Source organism: Primulina tabacum, unplaced genomic scaffold, assembly GCF_025594145.1.
Source record: "Primulina tabacum isolate GXHZ01 unplaced genomic scaffold, ASM2559414v2 Contig678, whole genome shotgun sequence".
Lineage (NCBI taxonomy): Eukaryota > Viridiplantae > Streptophyta > Magnoliopsida > Lamiales > Gesneriaceae > Primulina > Primulina tabacum.
In genome coordinates this window covers 28960-49670 of record NW_027459843.1, presented here as the reverse complement: position 1 = coordinate 49670, position 20711 = coordinate 28960, and the positions used below count along the sequence as shown (strand labels likewise).

At 32.5% G+C, this 20711-nt stretch overlaps 1 protein-coding gene and 1 pseudogene across 1 annotated transcript; both read left to right on the top strand.

Annotated features, from left to right (window-relative positions):
* Positions 1–3659: 3659 nt before the first annotated feature.
* On the top strand, positions 3660–4322 carry LOC142534752 (uncharacterized). The gene has a single exon (XM_075641523.1). It carries the CDS (start codon positions 3660–3662, stop codon positions 4320–4322), a length of 663 nt encoding a protein of 220 aa, XP_075497638.1.
* Positions 4323–18170: 13848 nt separating this feature from the next.
* LOC142534751 (oxoglutarate-dependent flavonoid 7-O-demethylase 1-like) lies at positions 18171–20468 on the top strand (annotated as a pseudogene).
* Positions 20469–20711: the final 243 nt, after the last annotated feature.

Genomic DNA, 20711 nt, shown 5'->3' with positions numbered 1-20711 from the left:
AATTACCATAATTGACATAGTTCAACTTTATTTAGAGAATTCAAATAGATAGTTGATAATCAATTCAAAACAAATAACGAATCAGATAATTCTTAGCACACAGTTGAAGTTCAATGAGTAGATCAATCTAGAGATATGATTTCGTCTAGTTTCCCCTATGCTAAATTAAAATTGACTAACATATTATTAAATTGCATCATGTTTACTAACCAAGAACTCGCAATTTCCTAGTACAATTTTCAAGTGATAAATAGAACTATATTACCTATTAATGATTTTAATATGTCTATTCAAAATCACGTAATACGTAATAAATGCAAACAAGGTTCTCTTATGGATTCGTCAGAGTTATACGTCTTTGCACGTTATAAACGTCTAACGATGTGATTTCCACTGTCCTAATTTCAATCATCTCTCTCGAGTGTTAGATCTTAATTATTTGATCAATCGAATTATGGCCAGTAATTCAAAAGCATTAACGACAAGAAATCACAAATAAACACGATGAATTAATTCAATGAAAATTCAAAACGTCAATAGCATAAGTTCAACCAAGACTACGTCAATCTCTAGAAAATAAAATTAGTTCATACTCGAATTTAAATCAATACAAAACCTATTTGTTATCATCAAAAACGTAAAAGTAAAGAACCGAATTAGAAACGTGTTGAGGCAAGATGAAAGCGCGTCTCCGTGTCCGGATTCAGTGTCTTCTATCTCCGTTCTTCGCGTTCCGTCTTCCGTGCTCTGATTTTTGCTCCTTTTCTCTATGATATCTCAGCTCTCCAAATTTTCTGATTCCCTTCAAAGCCCACGATTAAACCTATTTAATTCTGAACATCGCGCCGCGCGCATATGCGCGACCAAGACTCGCGCATATGCGCGGGTCCTTCTGTGTGTTGGGCGGTTTTTGTGCGCGCCCTTTCTCAGCGCATATGCGCGGAGTCCTCTGTTATGGGCAGTTGGAATCTCTTCGCGCGCGCATATGCACGCCTTGTCCGGCGCATATGCGCGAGCATCTCTGGTGTCTCGCCTGTTTCTTGCGCGCATATGCGCGTCTTTGACTCGCGCATATGCACGGGTCTTGCTGCCATAAAAGCTGGGGGCTTGTCACACTTCTTCTTCTAAGCGCCATTTTCGTTCCTTTTCATGCCCATGTAGTCGCCTTACCTAGATTCCTGCAAGGACATCAAAAATAACAAAAACGCATAATTCTGCCCAAGAAAACTAACAAGCTATATGAATTATAAGGATAATTTAAGTGCACAAAATGCCCTTATCACTGACCCTGTTACTGATCAACGAGTTTTTAATAGACCTACTGTGTCTCAGGTTGCTGAAATATGGTTAGAATCTAGCAATGAAAATCAATATACAGGCCAACATATACAAATATATCCAAAAAATAGTTGCCCCCAGATAATTAAACACTACTTCAGTTGTTATGATCCTTTGAAATACCCTCTTATATTCCCAAATTGGGAATCTGGTTGGCATCGAAACATTAAAAGATTAGATCAAAAAAAATTCTGCATCCTAGACCAACTTGTGACGGTGAAAACATCAATTGCATAGAAAATTATGCGAGCGCAGAATTTTTTATAAGCACTGAAACTCAAGGTAATTTTCATTTAAAAGTAAAATTCTATTATACAATAGTTACGGTGTTTTACACTTAGAAATCTATTTTCTTTGTATAGCTTCAAAAAAAGCAGCACACAAAGGTCGATGGTCTCATGTCGTGAGTACTACTGTTACAAATTGCAAATAAGAAAAAAATGATAGGTATTTTTTACTACATATTGATAGGCTTCTGCATTCCATCTGATGAAATCCAGAATAGCCCTGATTTGCTATCTAGGATTTTTTATGCGAAACTTCAAGTTTTAAGATATGAACTATTCAAGAAAGATATCTTTGGGCACATTATTCCTTATACTAGCTTGATAGAATTCCAAAAAATTGGCTTACCCCATGCTCATTTCCTGCTTATTTTAAATCAGGCTTCAAAAATGTTTCATCCTAAGGCATTCGACAGAATTGTTTGTGCAGAATTGCCTGATGCACATACTGAACCATATTTGTTTTCACTCGTGGTAAAACATATGATGCATGGTCCATGTGATTTACTTAATCAAACATGTCCTTGCGTGAAAAAGAACTACTGTCAATATAATTATCTTAAAGAATACTCGAAAACACTAAATATGGAACAAATTCATACCCAATATATTGTCTTCGAGATGACAAGCGTGTTATTACTATAAGGGGTTCGCAACTTGATAATCTTTGGGTTGTTCCTTACAATCTATATTTGCTTGTTAAATTTAACTGCCACATTAACGTTGAAATATGTTCAACAATTCAAGCTATAAAATATATCTACAAATATATATACAAAGAACATGACAAGATTTTATATACATTACTTGGAGATGAACAAGACCACATTATTGACGAAGCAAAAAATTTCCAATCTGCAAGATAGATATGGATTTCACCTCCTAAATCCATCTGGCGCATTTTCAAATTTGATCTTAACCATGTACATCCATCTGTAATATGCTTACCAGTTCATTTAGAAAATGAACAAGTTGTAACATTTGCTGCTAATAAGCGTTGTACAGCATTGTTAACAACCCAATATTTAAGAAAACTATGTTAACATAATTTTTCCATATGAACAAATACAATAGCTACGCTCAAAGCCTGAACTGTTTGTATGTTGAATTTTTGAATATTTTATTTGGCACAACGATTCCAAAGAGTGGGAACCATGTAGGAAAAAAGAGGTCATAGACCGAACTTTTAGCTGTCGGCCTTCGTATTGTGAAAAGTTTTATTTAAAGTTGTTGCTGATGCATGTCAGAAAACCAGCTTCTTTTATAGGCTTGAGAACGATCAATGAGGTAACTTTCACAACATTCAGAGAAGCAGCACTAACATTAGGCTTAATAGAAAGTGATAACACTGCTGATATGTGTATCGAAGAAGCTGCTGGTTATTTAATGCCTCATGTTTTGCGATAATTATTTGCTATTGTCCTCATTTTTTGTTGCCCAAAAAATCCCATTCAGCTATGGTTAAAATTCCAAGATTTTCTCTCAGAAGATTTTGCATAGAATAAAGCTCTTACTCCAAAGATTATTAGTCACAAGGTTTTAGACATAGTTAACAACTACCTTCATTCCATGGGCAAAAAATTGGAAGACTTCTTTCATACAGACAAAGATGTAAGCTTAGATTTTAACGATAGATTGGCAAAAGATTTACAAACTGAGCGCGAGATTTATATACCGGCAGAAGATCTTTTGGTTGTTGAACAATTAAATATAGAACAAAAAAATGCTTACAATCGAATCTTATATTATGTTCATAATGATTTGCCTAGTGCTTTCTTTATTGACGGTCCTGGAGGTACTGGAAAAACCTTTTTATATAGAGCACTTCTTGCTACAATTAGATCAAATGGTGACATATCAATTGCGACAACAACTTCAGGAGTTGCAGCATCTTTGCTTCCAGAAGGTCGCATTTCACATTCGAGATTTAAAATTTCTTTAAAAGAAAGCAATATGAAATCATGTAGCATTAGTAAACAAAGCACACTAGCGAATTTAATATAACTAGCAAAACTCATTATTTGGGATGAGGCTACGATGGATAGGCGTGATTTTATTGAAAAGTTCAACGAAATGTTACAAGACATAATGGATTCAAATTTACTGTTTGGCGGTAAAATTGTTGTGTTCGGTGGAGATTTTCGTCAAGCATTACCAGTTATTTTAAAAAGTACGAAAGAAGATATTATAGATTCTTCAATTGTCATGTCACCGTTGTGGAACCAATTAAATAAAATTAAACTCCAAAAAAATATGCGCGCGTTATCTGATTCCATCTTCTCATCTTGGCTCTTGAAAATTGGTGATGGAGTTGAAAATGCTAATGAAAACAATGAAATCCGAATACCATCTCACATTGACATTCCATTTTCAGATGACAGAGCTTCTTTGAATACATTAATAGACATGGTTTTCCCAAACATTAATGATTCAGATTTGGATTTTTCTTCATTTGTAAAACGCGCCATAATTACAACAAGAAACGAATTTTTCCACGAGATAAATGATGTTCTTATTAACAAATTTCCTGGTGAAGAAACAACATATTATAATTGTGATGAAAACACAAGTGATTGTGTTATACCAGATCAAGAAGATTTATTCCACTATTTAACTCCTCAAGGGCTTCTGCCACACAAACTAACCTTGAAAATAAATTCAGCAATCATATTGTTACGAAATATTAATCCAACCGAATGAATTTGTAATGGTACACGCTTAATTTGTAAGGGATTTAACAAAAATGTTATTTATGCTCAAATTTCTGTAGGCACACATGCAGGAAAAGCTTCATTCCTCGAATAACATTAGAATCTCTGCATGACGATTTTTCATCTATTCCATTTAAAAGAAAGCAATTTCCAATTCGGTTATATTATGCAATGACAATTAACAAAGCACAAGGGCAAATTTTTGATTTTGTTGATATCTATTTAAAAGAATCAGTTTTCCCACATGGACAACTTTATGTCGCATTATCAAGAGCTAAGAATATGGATAAAATAAAAGTGCTTATTAGACTATCAACACCATTAGTTCAAAGTACTAACTACACAAAAAATGTAGTATACCGTGAGGTTTTGGACGCTGCACATGCTTATTGACAGGTAAATTCTTATTTTGTTTATCTTATTAATATCAAAATCATTACGCATAAATGTATATTAAATATTTTTATATACATTGTAAGGTTTGTTAAGATAAAATTATTAGTTTTGTTAAAAAAAATTGTAAGCTCCCAGCTACACAATTTAATTTTAGAATTATTTCTTTAGACGACTATGTAGTTTTAATTTCACACTTGAGGGGATTAAAAAAACATGATTCATACTTTTGTACGAATTTTAACAAGCATGCAACTTGTAATATTTTTTATTATTTTTCCATACGTTATCCTAAATTCCATATATTAGTGTGTAAATTACTTGTGCTCATTACTTCTCTTTTCTCTTTACATTCTGGTCATTAGAAGACAAATGTACAATCCTTGCGAATCTAAAACCAGATTTCTGCAACTGGTTTGTCAAAGTATTGGTTTATGAAAAAAAATTCCGATTCGTTTTCTGAAATGGGGAAGACAACAAAAGCTTGTTTTTGTTGACAAAGAGGTAAAATGCATTGTCTTTCTTCGATAGCATTTCAGTCTGAAATTGCTTTTTTACTTTACCTATTTATTTCTATAGAATGGAAGAATGCAAGGCATAATTTATGACCAAGATGTTGAGCAGTTAGACAGATTACTATAGTTGTACAAGACTTACTACATTGGGAATGCCAAAATTAAAGAAATAATTAACCAGCAATGCACCAATGTTTGCATCTGCAAAATACCAAATGTTTCTTAGAAGAAGTACTTATATTAAGGTTGCAAATGAACAACAACTACCTATCGACCATGCTTACCAACTGACAACTTTGGCACAATGCCCTGAATTAGCATAAGTGTCCAGTAAACAAATCAACTAAGCTCTTGCTCTAACAATATTCTTTTATAGAATGCAACTACATTATATCCAGATTTATTGATGTGACTTATTTTTGAGATTTATTATGCAGCGTGGTACATGTCTTTCCACCACGGTTTGTTGAAATAACAAAAACGAATTTACAGCAATTTGTCATCGTGAACGAAGAGTAAATTTCTTTCTAGAAATTTCCACAATATTAATTGTTTTCCTTCATTTTTCAACTAATTATGTAGACCAGAAAATAATAGGTTTCTTATCTCGGCAGACGTAGACCATTAATTCTCACCTTACGGGAAGAATTTCTGCAAACCGAAGAACCTTTTTTGACTCAAAATGTTCACACTCTTCCTGTGATCTTAGGGATGCGGATTTCTGTCAACACATTTTATGGTACAATTAGTTCTATTTAGTGTTATCTCATAGTTAGAAAAAGTAATTTCTTCAAGATTACATATTGTTTGATATATTTTAGTGAGTTTTAGTTAACAAAGCTTGTTTAAGCTGATGAAAATATATTACTGCTGTTGATTATCAATTGGTACAGTACCAAATAGTACAATTTTGTATGACCCTCCAATACAACGGACTGAACCACTAAAACGATGGTAATTCATAATCTTGTTATTGGCTATTTTGTCACATAGTTTTAGATTGATCTTTAATGAATCAAAATAAATCTGCTATATGAAATGCCTCTGCTCTAACTTTTAAATCACACTAAATAATGCTTATTTTTCTCTTCTAATTGTATAAATTCAACAATTACTTTCACAGACCATACATTCCAAAAAAAAAAAAAACTTCCTTACGAATTATGAATATGTAGATCTAAGCCTACCTGCTCAAATCTTAAAAATAATATTTGTAATAAGTTCTTAGGCTTTGATAGGCACATATTACATTTCTTGAATACACAAACGTGATGGTAAAGTTGTTGAATGAGATTTTTTTAGTTTGTTTGGTTAACTTTTGTTTTGAAAAAAGTTAGTTAAGACATTTTGTTCTTAGTCAAATACATATGAAGATATAAAAAGATGTTATTTTAGTGTTCTTGATCTTTTTTTTTAAGTTACTGTATGTCACATATAGAATCAGGAGAGTAATAAAAAAACATTTTAAAAACTTACAAATTGCAAGAAATAAGAAAATATAGTATTGTTTCCCTCCAAGGATGACTCGTGCTCTTTCCAGGGCATCACCTAGCCTTGTCAAACAGAAACTCCACAAAATTCAAGAGAATCAAAGTGTCTGATTATTTCAAGGGATTCTTTGCTCAGGAACTTGTTGGGAAATCATACTTGGACTCAATGAGAACTTAAAGTGATTTAGTGGTAACAAAATATGGGAGAAACACCCTCGATGTAATATAAACTAACCCTATAATATGTCTTCACCCATACATCGTGTTATCTGTATTATATTAGCGATTACACTTCAAGCATGACTTAAATAATTTAAGCCAAGTATTATGAATTGGATTAATTTGTAATAATCCAAAGTTCAGGAACCACTCGATTGCTTGTCAATTCGCAGTACCACATGATATATAATCATAGAATTGGCTTAGATTTGAAGCGTCTAAATGAAGAAGTTGAAGTTGCTCTCGTAAATTTTTTTGTCTAGATTGTAATTTAGGCATTTTAAAAGGAAAAATATGAAATTTTAAAGCATTTTCATTTGAAATGATCATTGGAGCAAATCATCAATAAATTATGAAACTCGTTGCAAAATCTGTTGGGTGTGCATCATTTTAGTGATATTTCAAGAAAGAGAATACCTTATACCCATACGTTTTTACATGCTTAATTAAGCCTTAAGTGGAGTGTATTACTTGTAAACTATTAGGGTATGATTGGTACATTATAATGGAATTAGGTAGGAATATAACAAACATAAAATGAAATAAGAATGGGGTAAATAAAAGTGAATTAAATGAAATTATTTTTAATAATCAAATAATTTTTTAACTAAAAAATAATAATAATAACTAGTCAAAAGAGTTCAGTATTATTATTGTAAAATTGTTATAATACAAAAATATTACTATTAATTTAAATTTTATTATTTTTATTAGGATTTTATTAATTCAAAATATTTATTTTATTTATTAAAAGTAACTATCAGTCAATAAAATATGGAAGACTTGCTTTTAAATTTCCAACGACATAATTAAATGTGTGTTCAGTTCCTATCAGACCGGAATCTTCTATGCAGTCTTTGATTTTAAAAAAAAATATTTGTGCACTCCTTGGATTCACAATTATTTTTTCGAATTAAATTCAGTAAAAAAACATTGAAAATCTAGAATATATATACATCATGATTCAAATGCGCTAACTTTGTCATATAAATATTATTTTCTTAACAAAAAAAAAACCTTTCCCACACGGGGCATATGATACAACCAGTGTCTTGCCCGGCCAAGAATATGAGTCCAGGCTTGTATGAGTCCAAATTGTCTGTTATGCTTCCCGAGTTGCTGCACGCCTGTGGTTATTTAAACATGTTACTTTTTCTTTATCCGAGCTGACTTCCACATGATCTCCTCTTGGTCTCCCGGGACCAACTCTGAACTGGTCCTTCTTTGGTCATCCCTTCCTGCCCTAGTCCAAAGATCACTCGTGCTCTTTCCAGGGCATCACCTAGCCTTGTCAAACAGAAACTCCACAAAATTCAAGAGAATCAAAGTGTCTGATTATTTCAAGGGATTCTTTGCTCGGGAACTAGTTGGGAAATCATACTTGGACTCCATGAGAACTTAAAGTGATTTAGTGGTAACAAAATATGGGAGAAACACCCTCGATGTAATATAAACTAACCCTATAATACGTCTTCACCCATACATCGTGTTATCTGTATTATATTAGCAATTACACTTCAAGCATGACTTAAATAATTTAAGCCAAGTATTATGAATTGGATTAATTTGTAATAATCCAAAGTTCAGGAACTACTCGATTGCTTGTCAATTCGCAGTACCACATATATAATAATAGAAATTGGCTTAGATTTGAAGCGTCTAAATGAAGAAGTTGAAGGTGCTCTCGTAAATTTTTTTGTCTAGATTGTAATTAAGGCATTTTAAAAGGTTAAATATTAAATTTTTAAGCATTTTCATTTGAAATTATCATTGCAGCAAATCGTCAATAAATTATGAAACTCGTTGCAAAATCTGTTGGGTGTATGCATCATTTTAGTGATATTTCAAGAAAGAGAATACATTATACCCATACGTTTTTACATGCTTATCATAGAGTTTTGACATACACATCCATCATGCATATTTATGTGAGTACTGATGATGTGTCAATAATTTATTGAATGTATAATTTTGATATGTTTCATTACATCTAATAGTTACTTTTTAATTTATCGATGTTCACATAAATATTCACGATAAGTCAGAGACGGATCCAGAAATAAGAGTTGGGGGGGCTTGAACTCAATATGATAAGTTATATATTATTAGAAAAATTATATTATATAGTTCAACGAAGTTGTGTCCTACGAGAATTTAAAACATAATATTGAATATTATGCTATCAAATGATAAAAGAGAATTGAAAATTCATGATATTGAATATTTAAAAATTGAAAATTCATCATACATATTTAAAATTTGTCATTCACATCATGCAATTTATAAATAAGTACCGGATGGATTCGAGTATCCTATTGTTCCTCGCAAGTGATGTCAACCCAAAAAGAAAAAACGAAACACAGTTGGTACTTGGTAGGCCATGATATTGGAAAATAGCAAAAAAATTGAAAAAATGGTTTGATTCAAGTTTTTGGAGAACAATTTTGTTTTGATTCGAGAGGCCGAGTCTACAACACACACTTTCTTACAGTTGGATCTGCATGTAAATGGGCTGGGCTGCAATGGACTGGATTGGACTAGAACATTGGTTGGTGGGCTGAAATTTTATCCTAACTATTAAAAAAATGGGCTAGGGTACAGCCCAGTACAGCCCTCCAATGTATCCGCCTCTGCGATAAGTATACATCATATCAAAACTGCATCACAATGTTAAATTTATGTTAATATGTTTGATCAAAGACATAATGTATAAAATATTCCACAAATGTTATATATATATATATATATATATATATATATATATATATATATTAAACATCTTGAACAATAATAACTTGCAATTGAAAAACTCATTGAGCATGACTCAAAGATTAGTAAAATCAATTTTAATTTTTTACCCTAAGAAAATTTTATTGGGAACATTTATTTGTATATATATATATATATATATATATTAAACATCTTGAACAATAATAACTTGCAATTGAAAAACTCATTGAGCATGAATCAAAGATTAGTAAAATCAATTTTAATTTTTTACCCTAAGAAAATTTTATTGGGAACATTTATTTGGCACAACTATATATATTTTGAAATTCTTGTTCCAAGTTTTATTAATTTGTAAATGCAGTTTATGAATATTTTAAAAAAACTAAATGCCTAATAATTTTTCAAAATTGTTTTATCTAATCACTATCATTTATATCATTGATAACACATGAAGTAAATTTTTTTCATGTTGGTTATGTTAAATAAAGAATTTGGCATTGCAATGCATTAACAAATATCACAAATAAATGCAGAAAACATATTCAGTAATAAAAAAGACAAAAATTTGTGTGAGACGGTCTTACAAGTCATATTTTGTGATACAGATCTCTTATATGGGTCATCCATGAAAAAAATACTATTTTTTATACTAAGAGTATTATTTTTTTCTGTGAATATCGTAGGGTCGACTCATCTCATAGATAAAGATTTGTGATACCGTCTCAAGAGACCTACTCATAAAAAAATGAGAATTTCATTGAATTCTACCTATATACTTACTATTCGGATTCATGAATGAACATATATATATATACGCAAAATCAAATTTATAATTCAAAACACAGATCCAAGCTCAATACCTACAATGGTATTCGGGTCCGAAAAGGGCAGACTTCAAAAGGGTAGTGTAAGTAGAATTAGAATCGTCAGAAGAAGTATCGGCATTGGAATTAGGCAGATTAAATAGAGCAAAGTTGGAAGAGGAACGGCTAGGGATGAAGCGGTCGCTGTAAATCGTGCGGGAGGATGAGGGGCGATGATAGGAAGAGCTGAGTGTTAAAATAAATTTATATTCTCAAGTAATCTAAGAGTCATGATACTCAAAAGACAAGTTCTAGATAGTCAAGTATTATTTATTAAGATCTAGTATTCAGCTATTAGAATTAAATTAGGAAGTTCTCAAGTCATGAATTATGTATAAATATGTTTATCTTGTAGTCATCTCATCATCAAAAATTTTATATAATATATTAGAGCAGCAGCTCTCTGTTTTTTCCACTGTGCATACCAACAAATTCGGTATCAGAGCTATCAAAATTTACACGTGAAAGCATAGTTCACCTACCTCAAACAGTAGCATCTCCAATCATATATGGTGTTGGTCTTACTTTGAATTATTGGTCAACATCTAAACTTTTTATTTCTCTCTCTTTTACATTCTTGTCCAGTAAATCAAAGTATAAAAATGGCTGGAAATTCAAGCCTTACCATGTTCAAATATTCTCCCAGTGAAGTTCCAATTTTTGAAGGAGAACACTATGATTATTGGAATAGTGAAATAAGAGATTTCTTCATCTCTTTTGATCTTTGGGAAATCATTGAGAATACTTATGAAGAGCCCCCCGAAGATGGAAGCTCTACTGGCTGGAACGAAACCAAGCAGAAGGAGTTCAAGAAAAATCAAAAGAAAGATTGCACTGCTCTTCGTTATATCAAACAAGGGGTAAGTAAATCTATTTATCCCCGCATTTTCAATAAGAAAAAGGCAAAGGATGCTTGGGATGTTCTATAGAAAGAATTTCAAGGAAATGGCAAAGTAGTCTCCATAAAGTTACAAGTATTGTGGAGAGATTTTGACACTTTATTGATGAAAGAAAGCGAGAAGGTGACGGAATATTTCACAAGAGTCGCTCAAATTGTCAATCATATTGAAAGTCTTGGTGATGACATTCCAGAAAAGAAGGTGATTGAAAAAATTCTTAGAAGTTTACCACCTAAATTTGATCATTGTGTTGCTGCCATAGAGGAAGCAAATTTCAAAATTATCGATGCATGAGTTGATGAGTTCTCTGGCAGCGCATGAACAAAGAATCAATAGATCCTCATATCAGTCCATAGAGCAAGCCTTTCAATCGAAAGTTAATTTTTCTGAAAGATCCAGTGGTCTCCCACAATAAAAGAAAGGTAACTTTTCAAAAAATCGTTATGGTCAATATCGGCAACATAAAAAAGATGACCATGGGAGAGTTTTTGAAGAGAAGAAAGAGCAGCCACAAAAATTTAGTGATGGGCCTTCTTGTATTATTTGCAAGAAATCAAATCATCAATCTAAAGATTATCGGTTTAGATGCAAGAGACGTAAAGTCCCTAACCATTCACAAAGAGATTGCTGGCATCAAAACAAGAATACTGCTGATGCAAAATTTACAAAGGAGGAAGAGGGTGAGAAACTATTCTACACCAGCTCAAATGTGGAGTGTGAGCCTTTGGATGTGTGGTATTTGGATAGCGGATGCAGCAATCATATGACCGGAAATCGAAATCTATTCGAGCAGCTTGAATCTGGATTCAATTCTCAAGTAAAGCTTGGTGATGGAAAGGCTCAAAATGCAGAATGGAAAGGAACTATCAGTGTCTACACCAAAACAGGTACCAAGAAGAATATTCATGATGTTCTCTATGTGCCTAGTTTAGCGCAAAATCTTTTGAGTGTTGGACAGCTTATGCAAAATGGTTATTCGGTCTCATTTGATGATGGCAAAGGCATCATACTAGACAAGAAAATTAATGCTTTAGTCGCTGAAGTGAAAATGAGCACAAATAAGGTCTTTCCTCTTATAATGCCATATAAAAATAATTGTGCTTTTAAATCTGAATCTGTGAATATTTCAAAGTTGTGGCATTTCAGATTTGGTCATTTGAACACTAAAGGACTTCTCATTCTTAAACAAAAGAATATGGTAATTGGTCTTCCGGATATCAAGGATGAAGATAATGTTTGTGAAGGTTGTGTCTATGGAAAAATACATCGGATGCCATTTCAAAAACTTCGTGGAGAGTTAAGGCACCGTTGGAGTTAGTGCATTCTGATATCTGTGGTCCAGTGCAAACTCCTTCACTGAATGGTAAACGATATTTCATTATCTTCATTGATGATTACAGTAGAATGACATGGGTATACTTTCTTCATGAAAAATTTGAGGCTTTTTCAGTCTTTCTTCAATTCAAAGCTATGGTAGAAAGACAAAGTGGTTTGAGAATGAAGATACTACGGACAGATCGTGGAGGAGAGTTTATAAGCTCTCCATTCTTGAGATATTGCAAGGATAATGGTATTCAAAGACAACTTAATGTGAGTCGGAGTCCACAGCAAAATGGAGTTGCCGAAAGAAAAAATCGAACAGTGGTTGAAATGGCTAGAAGCATGTTAAAATGGAAGAATATGCCAAATGATTTGTGGGCAGACCCAATGAACAGTGCTGTATATATTCTTAACAGATCTCCAACAAAAGCAGTTCGAAATCAGACACCATTTGAGACATGGAGTAAGTGCAAGCCTGTAATTGATCACTTGAAGATTTTCGGTTGCATAGCTTATGCTCATATCCCTGCAGTAAGTCGAGAAAAGTTTGACAAAATAGGTGAAAATTTTGTTTTTATCGGGTACAGTGATGAATCAAAGGGCTATAGGCTAATCAATCCAAATACTCGACGATTAATGATCTCAAGAGATGTTATTTTTGACGAAAACGCAGCATGGGAGTGGAGCAAGCAACTTGAAGTGCCAAATTTGAATGCTGAATTTTCTGAGCCTTTGTCAACTCAAGGTATATTTCACAAAGAAAATTTGATTCAGAATTCACCATCAATCCTTCAAAATTCAGTAGGTTCTAATCTATCAAGTGATGAGGATTCAGATGATTCCGAAAGGCCTGCAAGAAAGGTAAAATTGTTGACAGATGTTTATGAGTCTTGTGATTTCGCATTTTTCTGTTGTGAGCCACGGAATTTCCAAGAAGCTGCAAAGGAGCAGGTTTGGATCAATGCCATGAAAGAAGAAATTGATCATTGAAAAGAACAAGACTTGGGAGCTTGTGGACTTATCAAGCAAGAAGGATGTCATTGGTTTGAAGTGGATCTATAAAACCAAGTACAATGAAGATGGTTCAGTAAAGAAATATAAAGCACGCTTGGTTGCAAAAGGATATTCCCAGCAACCCGGTATTGATTTTAATGAAACTTTTGCTCCGGTGGCGAGAATTGAAATGATTAGAACAACACTTGCTATTGCAGCACATTTTGAGTTGAAAGTCTTACAGTTAGATGTGAAGTCATTCTTTTTGAATGGAGAACTCGATGAAGAAATTTACGTTGAGCAACCTCAAGGTTTTGAAGTGAAAGGAAAAGAGGATAAAGTGTATCGTCTTCGAAAAGCACTTTATGGCTTAAAGCAAGCTCCTCGAGCGTGGAACAAGAAAATTGACGAACATTTTCGTCAAAATGGCTTTCAGAAAAGTCCTAATGAGCCCTCTCTTTACATCAAGAAAAATGAAGTTGATTTTCTTGTTGTTTGCTTATATGTTGATGACTTGATTTACTTTGGGACAAATGAGAAAGAGGTTGAAGATTTTAAGAAGAAAATGATGAGCAACTTCGAAATGACAGACTTGGGGTTTATGCGATATTTATTGGGAATTCAAGTCAAGCAAAGTAAAGGAAAAATCTTTCTCTCACAAGAAAAATACATTGAGGACTTGCTTGAGAGGTTTCACATGGCAAAGTGTAAACCGGTTTCAACACCGATGATGTTCAATGAGAAATTGCAGCAGGAAGATGGTTTCGAACAAGCAGATGCTTCAATTTTTAGGAGTCTAGTTGGATCTCTCATTTATGTTACTCACACTAGACCTGATATTGCTTTTTCAGTTAGTGTTGTATCCAGGTACATGAGCAATCCAAGAAAGAATCACTTCACAGCTGCAAAAAGGATACTTCGATATCTTCAAGGGACAAAGAAGAAAGGCATTTTGTATGAAAAAGAAGATGAGTGCAACCTGATAGGCTATTGAGATAGTGATTGGGCAAGATCTGTTGATGATCGAAAAAGCACATCGGGTTACATTTTCTGCATTGGTTCAAATGTGATCTCCTGGAGTTCAAGAAAGCAAAAGACAGTTGCATTATCATCATCTGAAGCAGAATATTCAGTTGTTACTGAAGCTTCATGTCAAGCAGTTTGGTTACGAAGATTGCTGGAAGATCTCTAGTTGAAGCAAACAAATGCAACCACAATTTTTTGTGACAATAAATCTGCTATCTCGATGACAAAGAATCCCGTGTTTCATGCCCGTTCAAAGCACATAGAGCTTCGTCATCACTTTGTAAGAGATTTGGTTGGAAAAGAAGAAATAAGCTTTGACTACATCAATACAAGTGAACAACCAGCAGACATACTTACAAAGCCAGTCAGTCTTGAGAAATTTGAGAAGCATAAGAATAAATTGAAAATTATAAATTAAGCAAGGGTGTTAAAATAAATTTATATTCTCAAGTTATCTAAGAGTCATGATACTCAAAAGACAAGTTCTAGATAGTCAATTAGTATTATTTATTAAGATCTAGTATTCAGCTATTAGAATTAAATTAGGAAGTTCCCAAGTCATGAATTATGTATAAATATGTCTATCTTGTAGTCATCTCATCATCAAAAATTTTATATAATATGTTAGAGCAGCAGCTCTCTGTTTTTTCCACTGTGCATACCAACACTGAGAAGCTCGGATGCGGTGATTCTCATTGGAGTTTTTGGGTTTGTAGACAATGCACTCGTGCTCGGGGTTTCCATATTTTTCTGGGACATTCTGAATTCCTATTCGAGAGGAAGTAGTACCTTCGTCGGCGGCGGTTGGGAGCGGCGGGTCTGGTGGCAGGATGGGATGCGGTGGGCAATCGGGGGATGCCTTCTAGACAGCACTGAGTAATTATGTTTACCGGGAAAAAATAACAGAACACGGTTCAGAGTTGCGGGAAAAATTAACCGGTGCATAAGGGTAATTAAACCATTAACAAATAATTTTATTTTACTATAAATTCACAAAAACTGTTGCTTGTTAGATTTTCTGCACATAAATTTTGTGATCTCCATTTAGTTTAACTTATAAAAAATTATTATTTTTATATTAAATATATTATTTTATTAATATTTTTTATGATGATAATAAATCGGATAATCTCACATATAAAAATCTCTGTCAAAATACTTATTTTTAAAAATTACACTTTCTAAGGAATTATAATTAAAATTTTATCTAGATTGAGTTGGGCTTTTATAATTATTTATTTTTTACATAAGTAATATAAAAAAAAAGCATAAAAGTTTTTGTGTATAAATAAGTAGCTAAATAAGTATTTTATTTTTTCAAGAGCAGAAAATTATAAGATAATGCGAATATAAAATCTTTAAAATAATAAAAAAATTATTAATTGGGTAACCTTATTGGACCGATATTATTAAAATAGAAAAAAAAAATCAGCAAGGATATAAATCAAATTTTACCCGGTTGAATTTAATTAGATCGAATTTTACCAAATTAAAATTGACTTTTCAGGTTTCGAAATTTCAGATGAGAACTATAAGGTGATAACATGAATCAATAATTGTGTGTCTTGAAAATAAAAGGGAAAATTTAATTTTGAATAATATAATTTTATTACTTTGTGATTTTGAACATCTATTTTATCAAATTTCAGTTTTAGTTTTGTATATTTCAATTTTTACAACTTTAATCTTTTTCATTAAGGGTGTTGATATGTCACTGCACAATTTAGCGTCACATCAGTATTACATCCTAGAAAAAGACTAATTTTTTTTAAAAAAACAAAAATTAAAAAATACTAAATTGTTCTTTTTTAAAAAAAATAGATATGATGGATTATGACTTTTAAGTTTGAAAATATAAAAATAATTAAAATGGATACATAATCAAAAATACAATTTTTCTAAAATAAGAACGAGTATTTCCACTTGAAATAATTAAACCAATGAAGTAAAATACGATTTCCTAGGCTTCTTTACTAATCAAGTTCTAATATTTTTTAAAGATAATTGAAATGTATGTTCTCTTTGGCTGGTACAATGAGATCGAAGTGTGTGCGTGGTGGGTTTCACCAGCTACCGTTGTTGGAGGGTGGGCAGAGATTGGTGGCGGTGGCGGTGATGGTGGTGTAGCTCTTGTAGCACCACTTCGACTTATGTTAAGCATGTAAAAACGTATGGGTGGTGGAATATAACAAATATGGAATGAAATAAGAATGAGATAAATGAAAGTCAATGAAATGAAATTATTTTTAATAATCAAATAATTTTTTAACTAAAAAATAAAATAATAACTAGTCAAAAGAGATAGTATTATTATTGTAAAATTGTTATCATACAAAAATATTACTATTAATTTAAATTTTATTATTTTATTATGATTTTATTAATTCAAAATATTTATTTTATTTATTAAAGTAACTATCATTCAATAAAATATGGAAGACTTGCTTTTAAATTTCCAACAACATAATTAAATGTTTGTTCAGTTCCTATCAGACCCGAACTTTTATGCAGTCCTTGATTCATACAAAAATGTTTCTGCACTCCTTGGATTCACAATTATTTTTTCGAATTAAATTCAGTTAAAAAACATTGAAAATCTAGAATATATATACATCATGATTCAAATGCGCTAACTTGTCATATAAATATTATTTTCTCAACAACAAAAAAAAAACCTAGATTATTCATCATATTTAAGCTCTGTAACGTAGTGATTTAATTTTTTGGGATTCCTTTATAAAACCAATCTTCTTCATATATTTTTCGCATTAGTTAATATAATTTCCTATTAAAATAGAATGCAAATCCAAAATATTAAGATATGAAAAAAAAGTTTACGCGAACTAGCTACTTAATTCTAGCCATTATTTTGAGAGTAGATCTCTTTGAGACTGTCTTGTGAGACGAGTCAAACATGCTTCATATTATTTCATGGATGACCAAATAGAATATCTATATCAAAAATTGACCTGTGAGACTGTGTCACATGAGCTTTTTTGTGTTATTTTTGAACACATAATATTACATATATTGCGTTTCAATTAGTTTCTTCTTTCCCTATTTTTCAATCTACATTTAATTTTGTTATGCACGCAGTAATCGTGAATGATCTAGTAATCCAGGTACACTTGACTAAAAATGGTGGAAATCATGCCTCGAAAACATTTATGGCCGTCATAACGTAACAATATAAATAATAACGAGATCATTATAGATCACTCACTAGACTGGACATTTAATAAAAAAGTTGACCATCTTCCTATTTCCAACTTGCAAAGAAAGCCAGCCGCCACCATAACTTTCCAAATATCTTCAAATTGTTCTCAAACCTGGCACTTCACGGTATTTAATATAAACAAAGACCTTGAGGACAGAGGATTATTCCAGGGCAGGCATGGAATCAAAGTTCACGAAACTCGGAGGTTTGCATGAGGTGCCTAATGTGCAAGAACTGGCCAAGCAGATATCGACCACCGTCCCGAAAGATATGTTCGTTTCGATGGAAATGATTCGATTTTATCCAAAGTTTCCCCGTCGTCTGAAGTTCCAGTTATCGATATGCACCAGTTGGATGGAGATTCCATGGTGGAGCTTGGTAAGGTTGCATGATGCATGCCAAGAATGGGGTTTCTTTCAGGTATATCTCTTTTATTTGATATTTAATTCACTCATCAGTTTAATATTTACCTATATATTCATGCATGTGCAATTGTGTAATACGATAACATATAATGTAATGCTATATTTAAGATTACAACAACTATTATTATTTTTTTTATTTATGTGATTACAATAAAAAAAATACGATATTTTGTTAATGATATGTGAATACTGAAGCTACAATCAAATAACAAAACTACCTTTTTTAAACAAAACCATAACTCGTGTGAGAATTGTTGCATTAGTCAACTTTATGAGACAGATCTCTGATTCGACAAAAACCTATGAAAAGTCCTATCTTTTATGTCGAAAGTATTATGTTGTTCACTATAAAAATATCATTTTTGTTAATTATGTTATGAAAAATATTGTGTAATATATATTGATATGAGTGAACAAGGTTCGACTCCTCGAAATATATTACTTTATTTCAAAGTATTTTTTTCAATGCAAACAATATCATTTGTTTTTGTTGGTATCTTGTTTTTGTTAGTATGTTATGGAGAAATATTACGCTATTTGAGTGAAAATATTACTTTTATGCCAAAAAAATTCTTTTTTTCATTATATGTATGACCGCAGTAGATCGTCTCATAATATAAATAGATGAGACTGGTTCGCGTGAGACCTATTCATTACAAAATTTTAAGAAACAGAAACAATCCCACTATTTGAATAATATAGTTTAAATATTTTGTTTTAATTTTTTTAAAAAAGTTAAAAAAAAAAATTAAAAACAGAAGCCCAATGTAAATTATATTTCTGTGATTTTTTTAAAAGCGGTTTTCTAATAATGTTTTTCAGATAATTTTTTGCATCATAATAACAATTTTTCTTTTTTTTAATAAGATTTTGTATTGTGTATGTTGTTTGTAACATTAAAAAAAAAGATCATGTTTTAGGTGCTTGTTAAAGTTGTTTTTCTCCCCTTTTTGGGTGGAATCGGAATTAACTTTATCAACTTACAGTTAGGGACGAAGGCGATTAAATTATGGAAAAAGTAATGACATGTTTCTTTAAATTTGGAAGCAGTTGATTAATCATGGCGTCAGCTCTGGTGTGTGGAAAACATGAAATTGGAGTCCAAAAATTTTTCAGTCTGCCGATCGAAGAGAAGAAAAGGTTTTATCAAGAAGAAGGAACTAGACCGTAGAACGGATATGGACAAGCCTTCGTGGTATCAGAGGACCAAAAGCTGACTGGGCGGACATGTTCTCTATCGTCACCTTACCAACATATTTGAGGAAGAATCACTTAATCCCAAAGCTTCCACACACGTTCAGGTCACCGTTTTCATGCTCTACTCGATTGATCCCTATTGTGAAAAAATTAAACTAACTCTGTGCGTTTTTCGAAAAATGTATTCAGGGAAGCCATAGAAGCATATTCAGTTGAATTGAAGATCCTAGCCATGAAGCTTCTTTCCCTGATGGCGAGAGTTTTGAAAATCAAAGAAGAAGACATGAAAATTCTATTTGAACGGGGCACGCAGTCTATGAGGATGAACTTCTATCCTCCATGTCACAACCGGAGCTCGTCATGGGACCTCTGCCCTCACTCGGATGCCATTGCCCTCTCAATTCTTATCCAAATAAATGAAGTTGAAGGCCTACAGGTCAAGAAAGATGGGGTTTGGATCCCTGTTGTTCCAACTTCCTGGTGCGTTTTGGTCAACATTGGAGATATGTTGGAGGTATACATCACATAATGTTTTCCAACAGAGATGCATACAAACAAATAAATTTAATTGTTTCTGAAGCAAGGTATATATATTTCTTGACAGATTGTGACGAATGGCAACATACCGGAGCGTGGAGCATCGAGCAGTTGTGAACACGGAGCAAGAGAGGCTGTCCGTGGTCACATTTCTAAGCCCAGAAATGGAACGGTGATGTAGGTCCAGCTCCTAGCCTCATCACCGCAGAAACTCCCGCAAAATTCAAGAGAATCAGCGTTTCTGATATTTAAAGGGACTGTTTGCTAAGGAACGGGTCGGCAAATCACACTTGGACAGTATCAGAACTTAAAGTACTCTAACATATATTACGTTTAATTATGAACGAAGTCTTTCAAGATAAATAAATTGACTTTATAATAATCCAAAGTTGAGGAAACCACTCGCTGCTTTGTCCAATCCGGAGTACGCTTTATTGAAGTTGAAGGACCAACTCGTATTTTCTTTTATGTCTAGACTAGATTGAAATTTTGGCATTTTAAATTTAAATTAGATAAAAAAGAAATCTCAAATATTTTTTCATTTGAAAAAATCA

Excerpts from the sequence above, each read along its gene's own strand:
- LOC142534752 (XM_075641523.1), top strand. The coding sequence starts at position 3,660 with ATGGATAGGCGTGATTTTATTGAAAAGTTCAACGAAATGTTACAAGAC.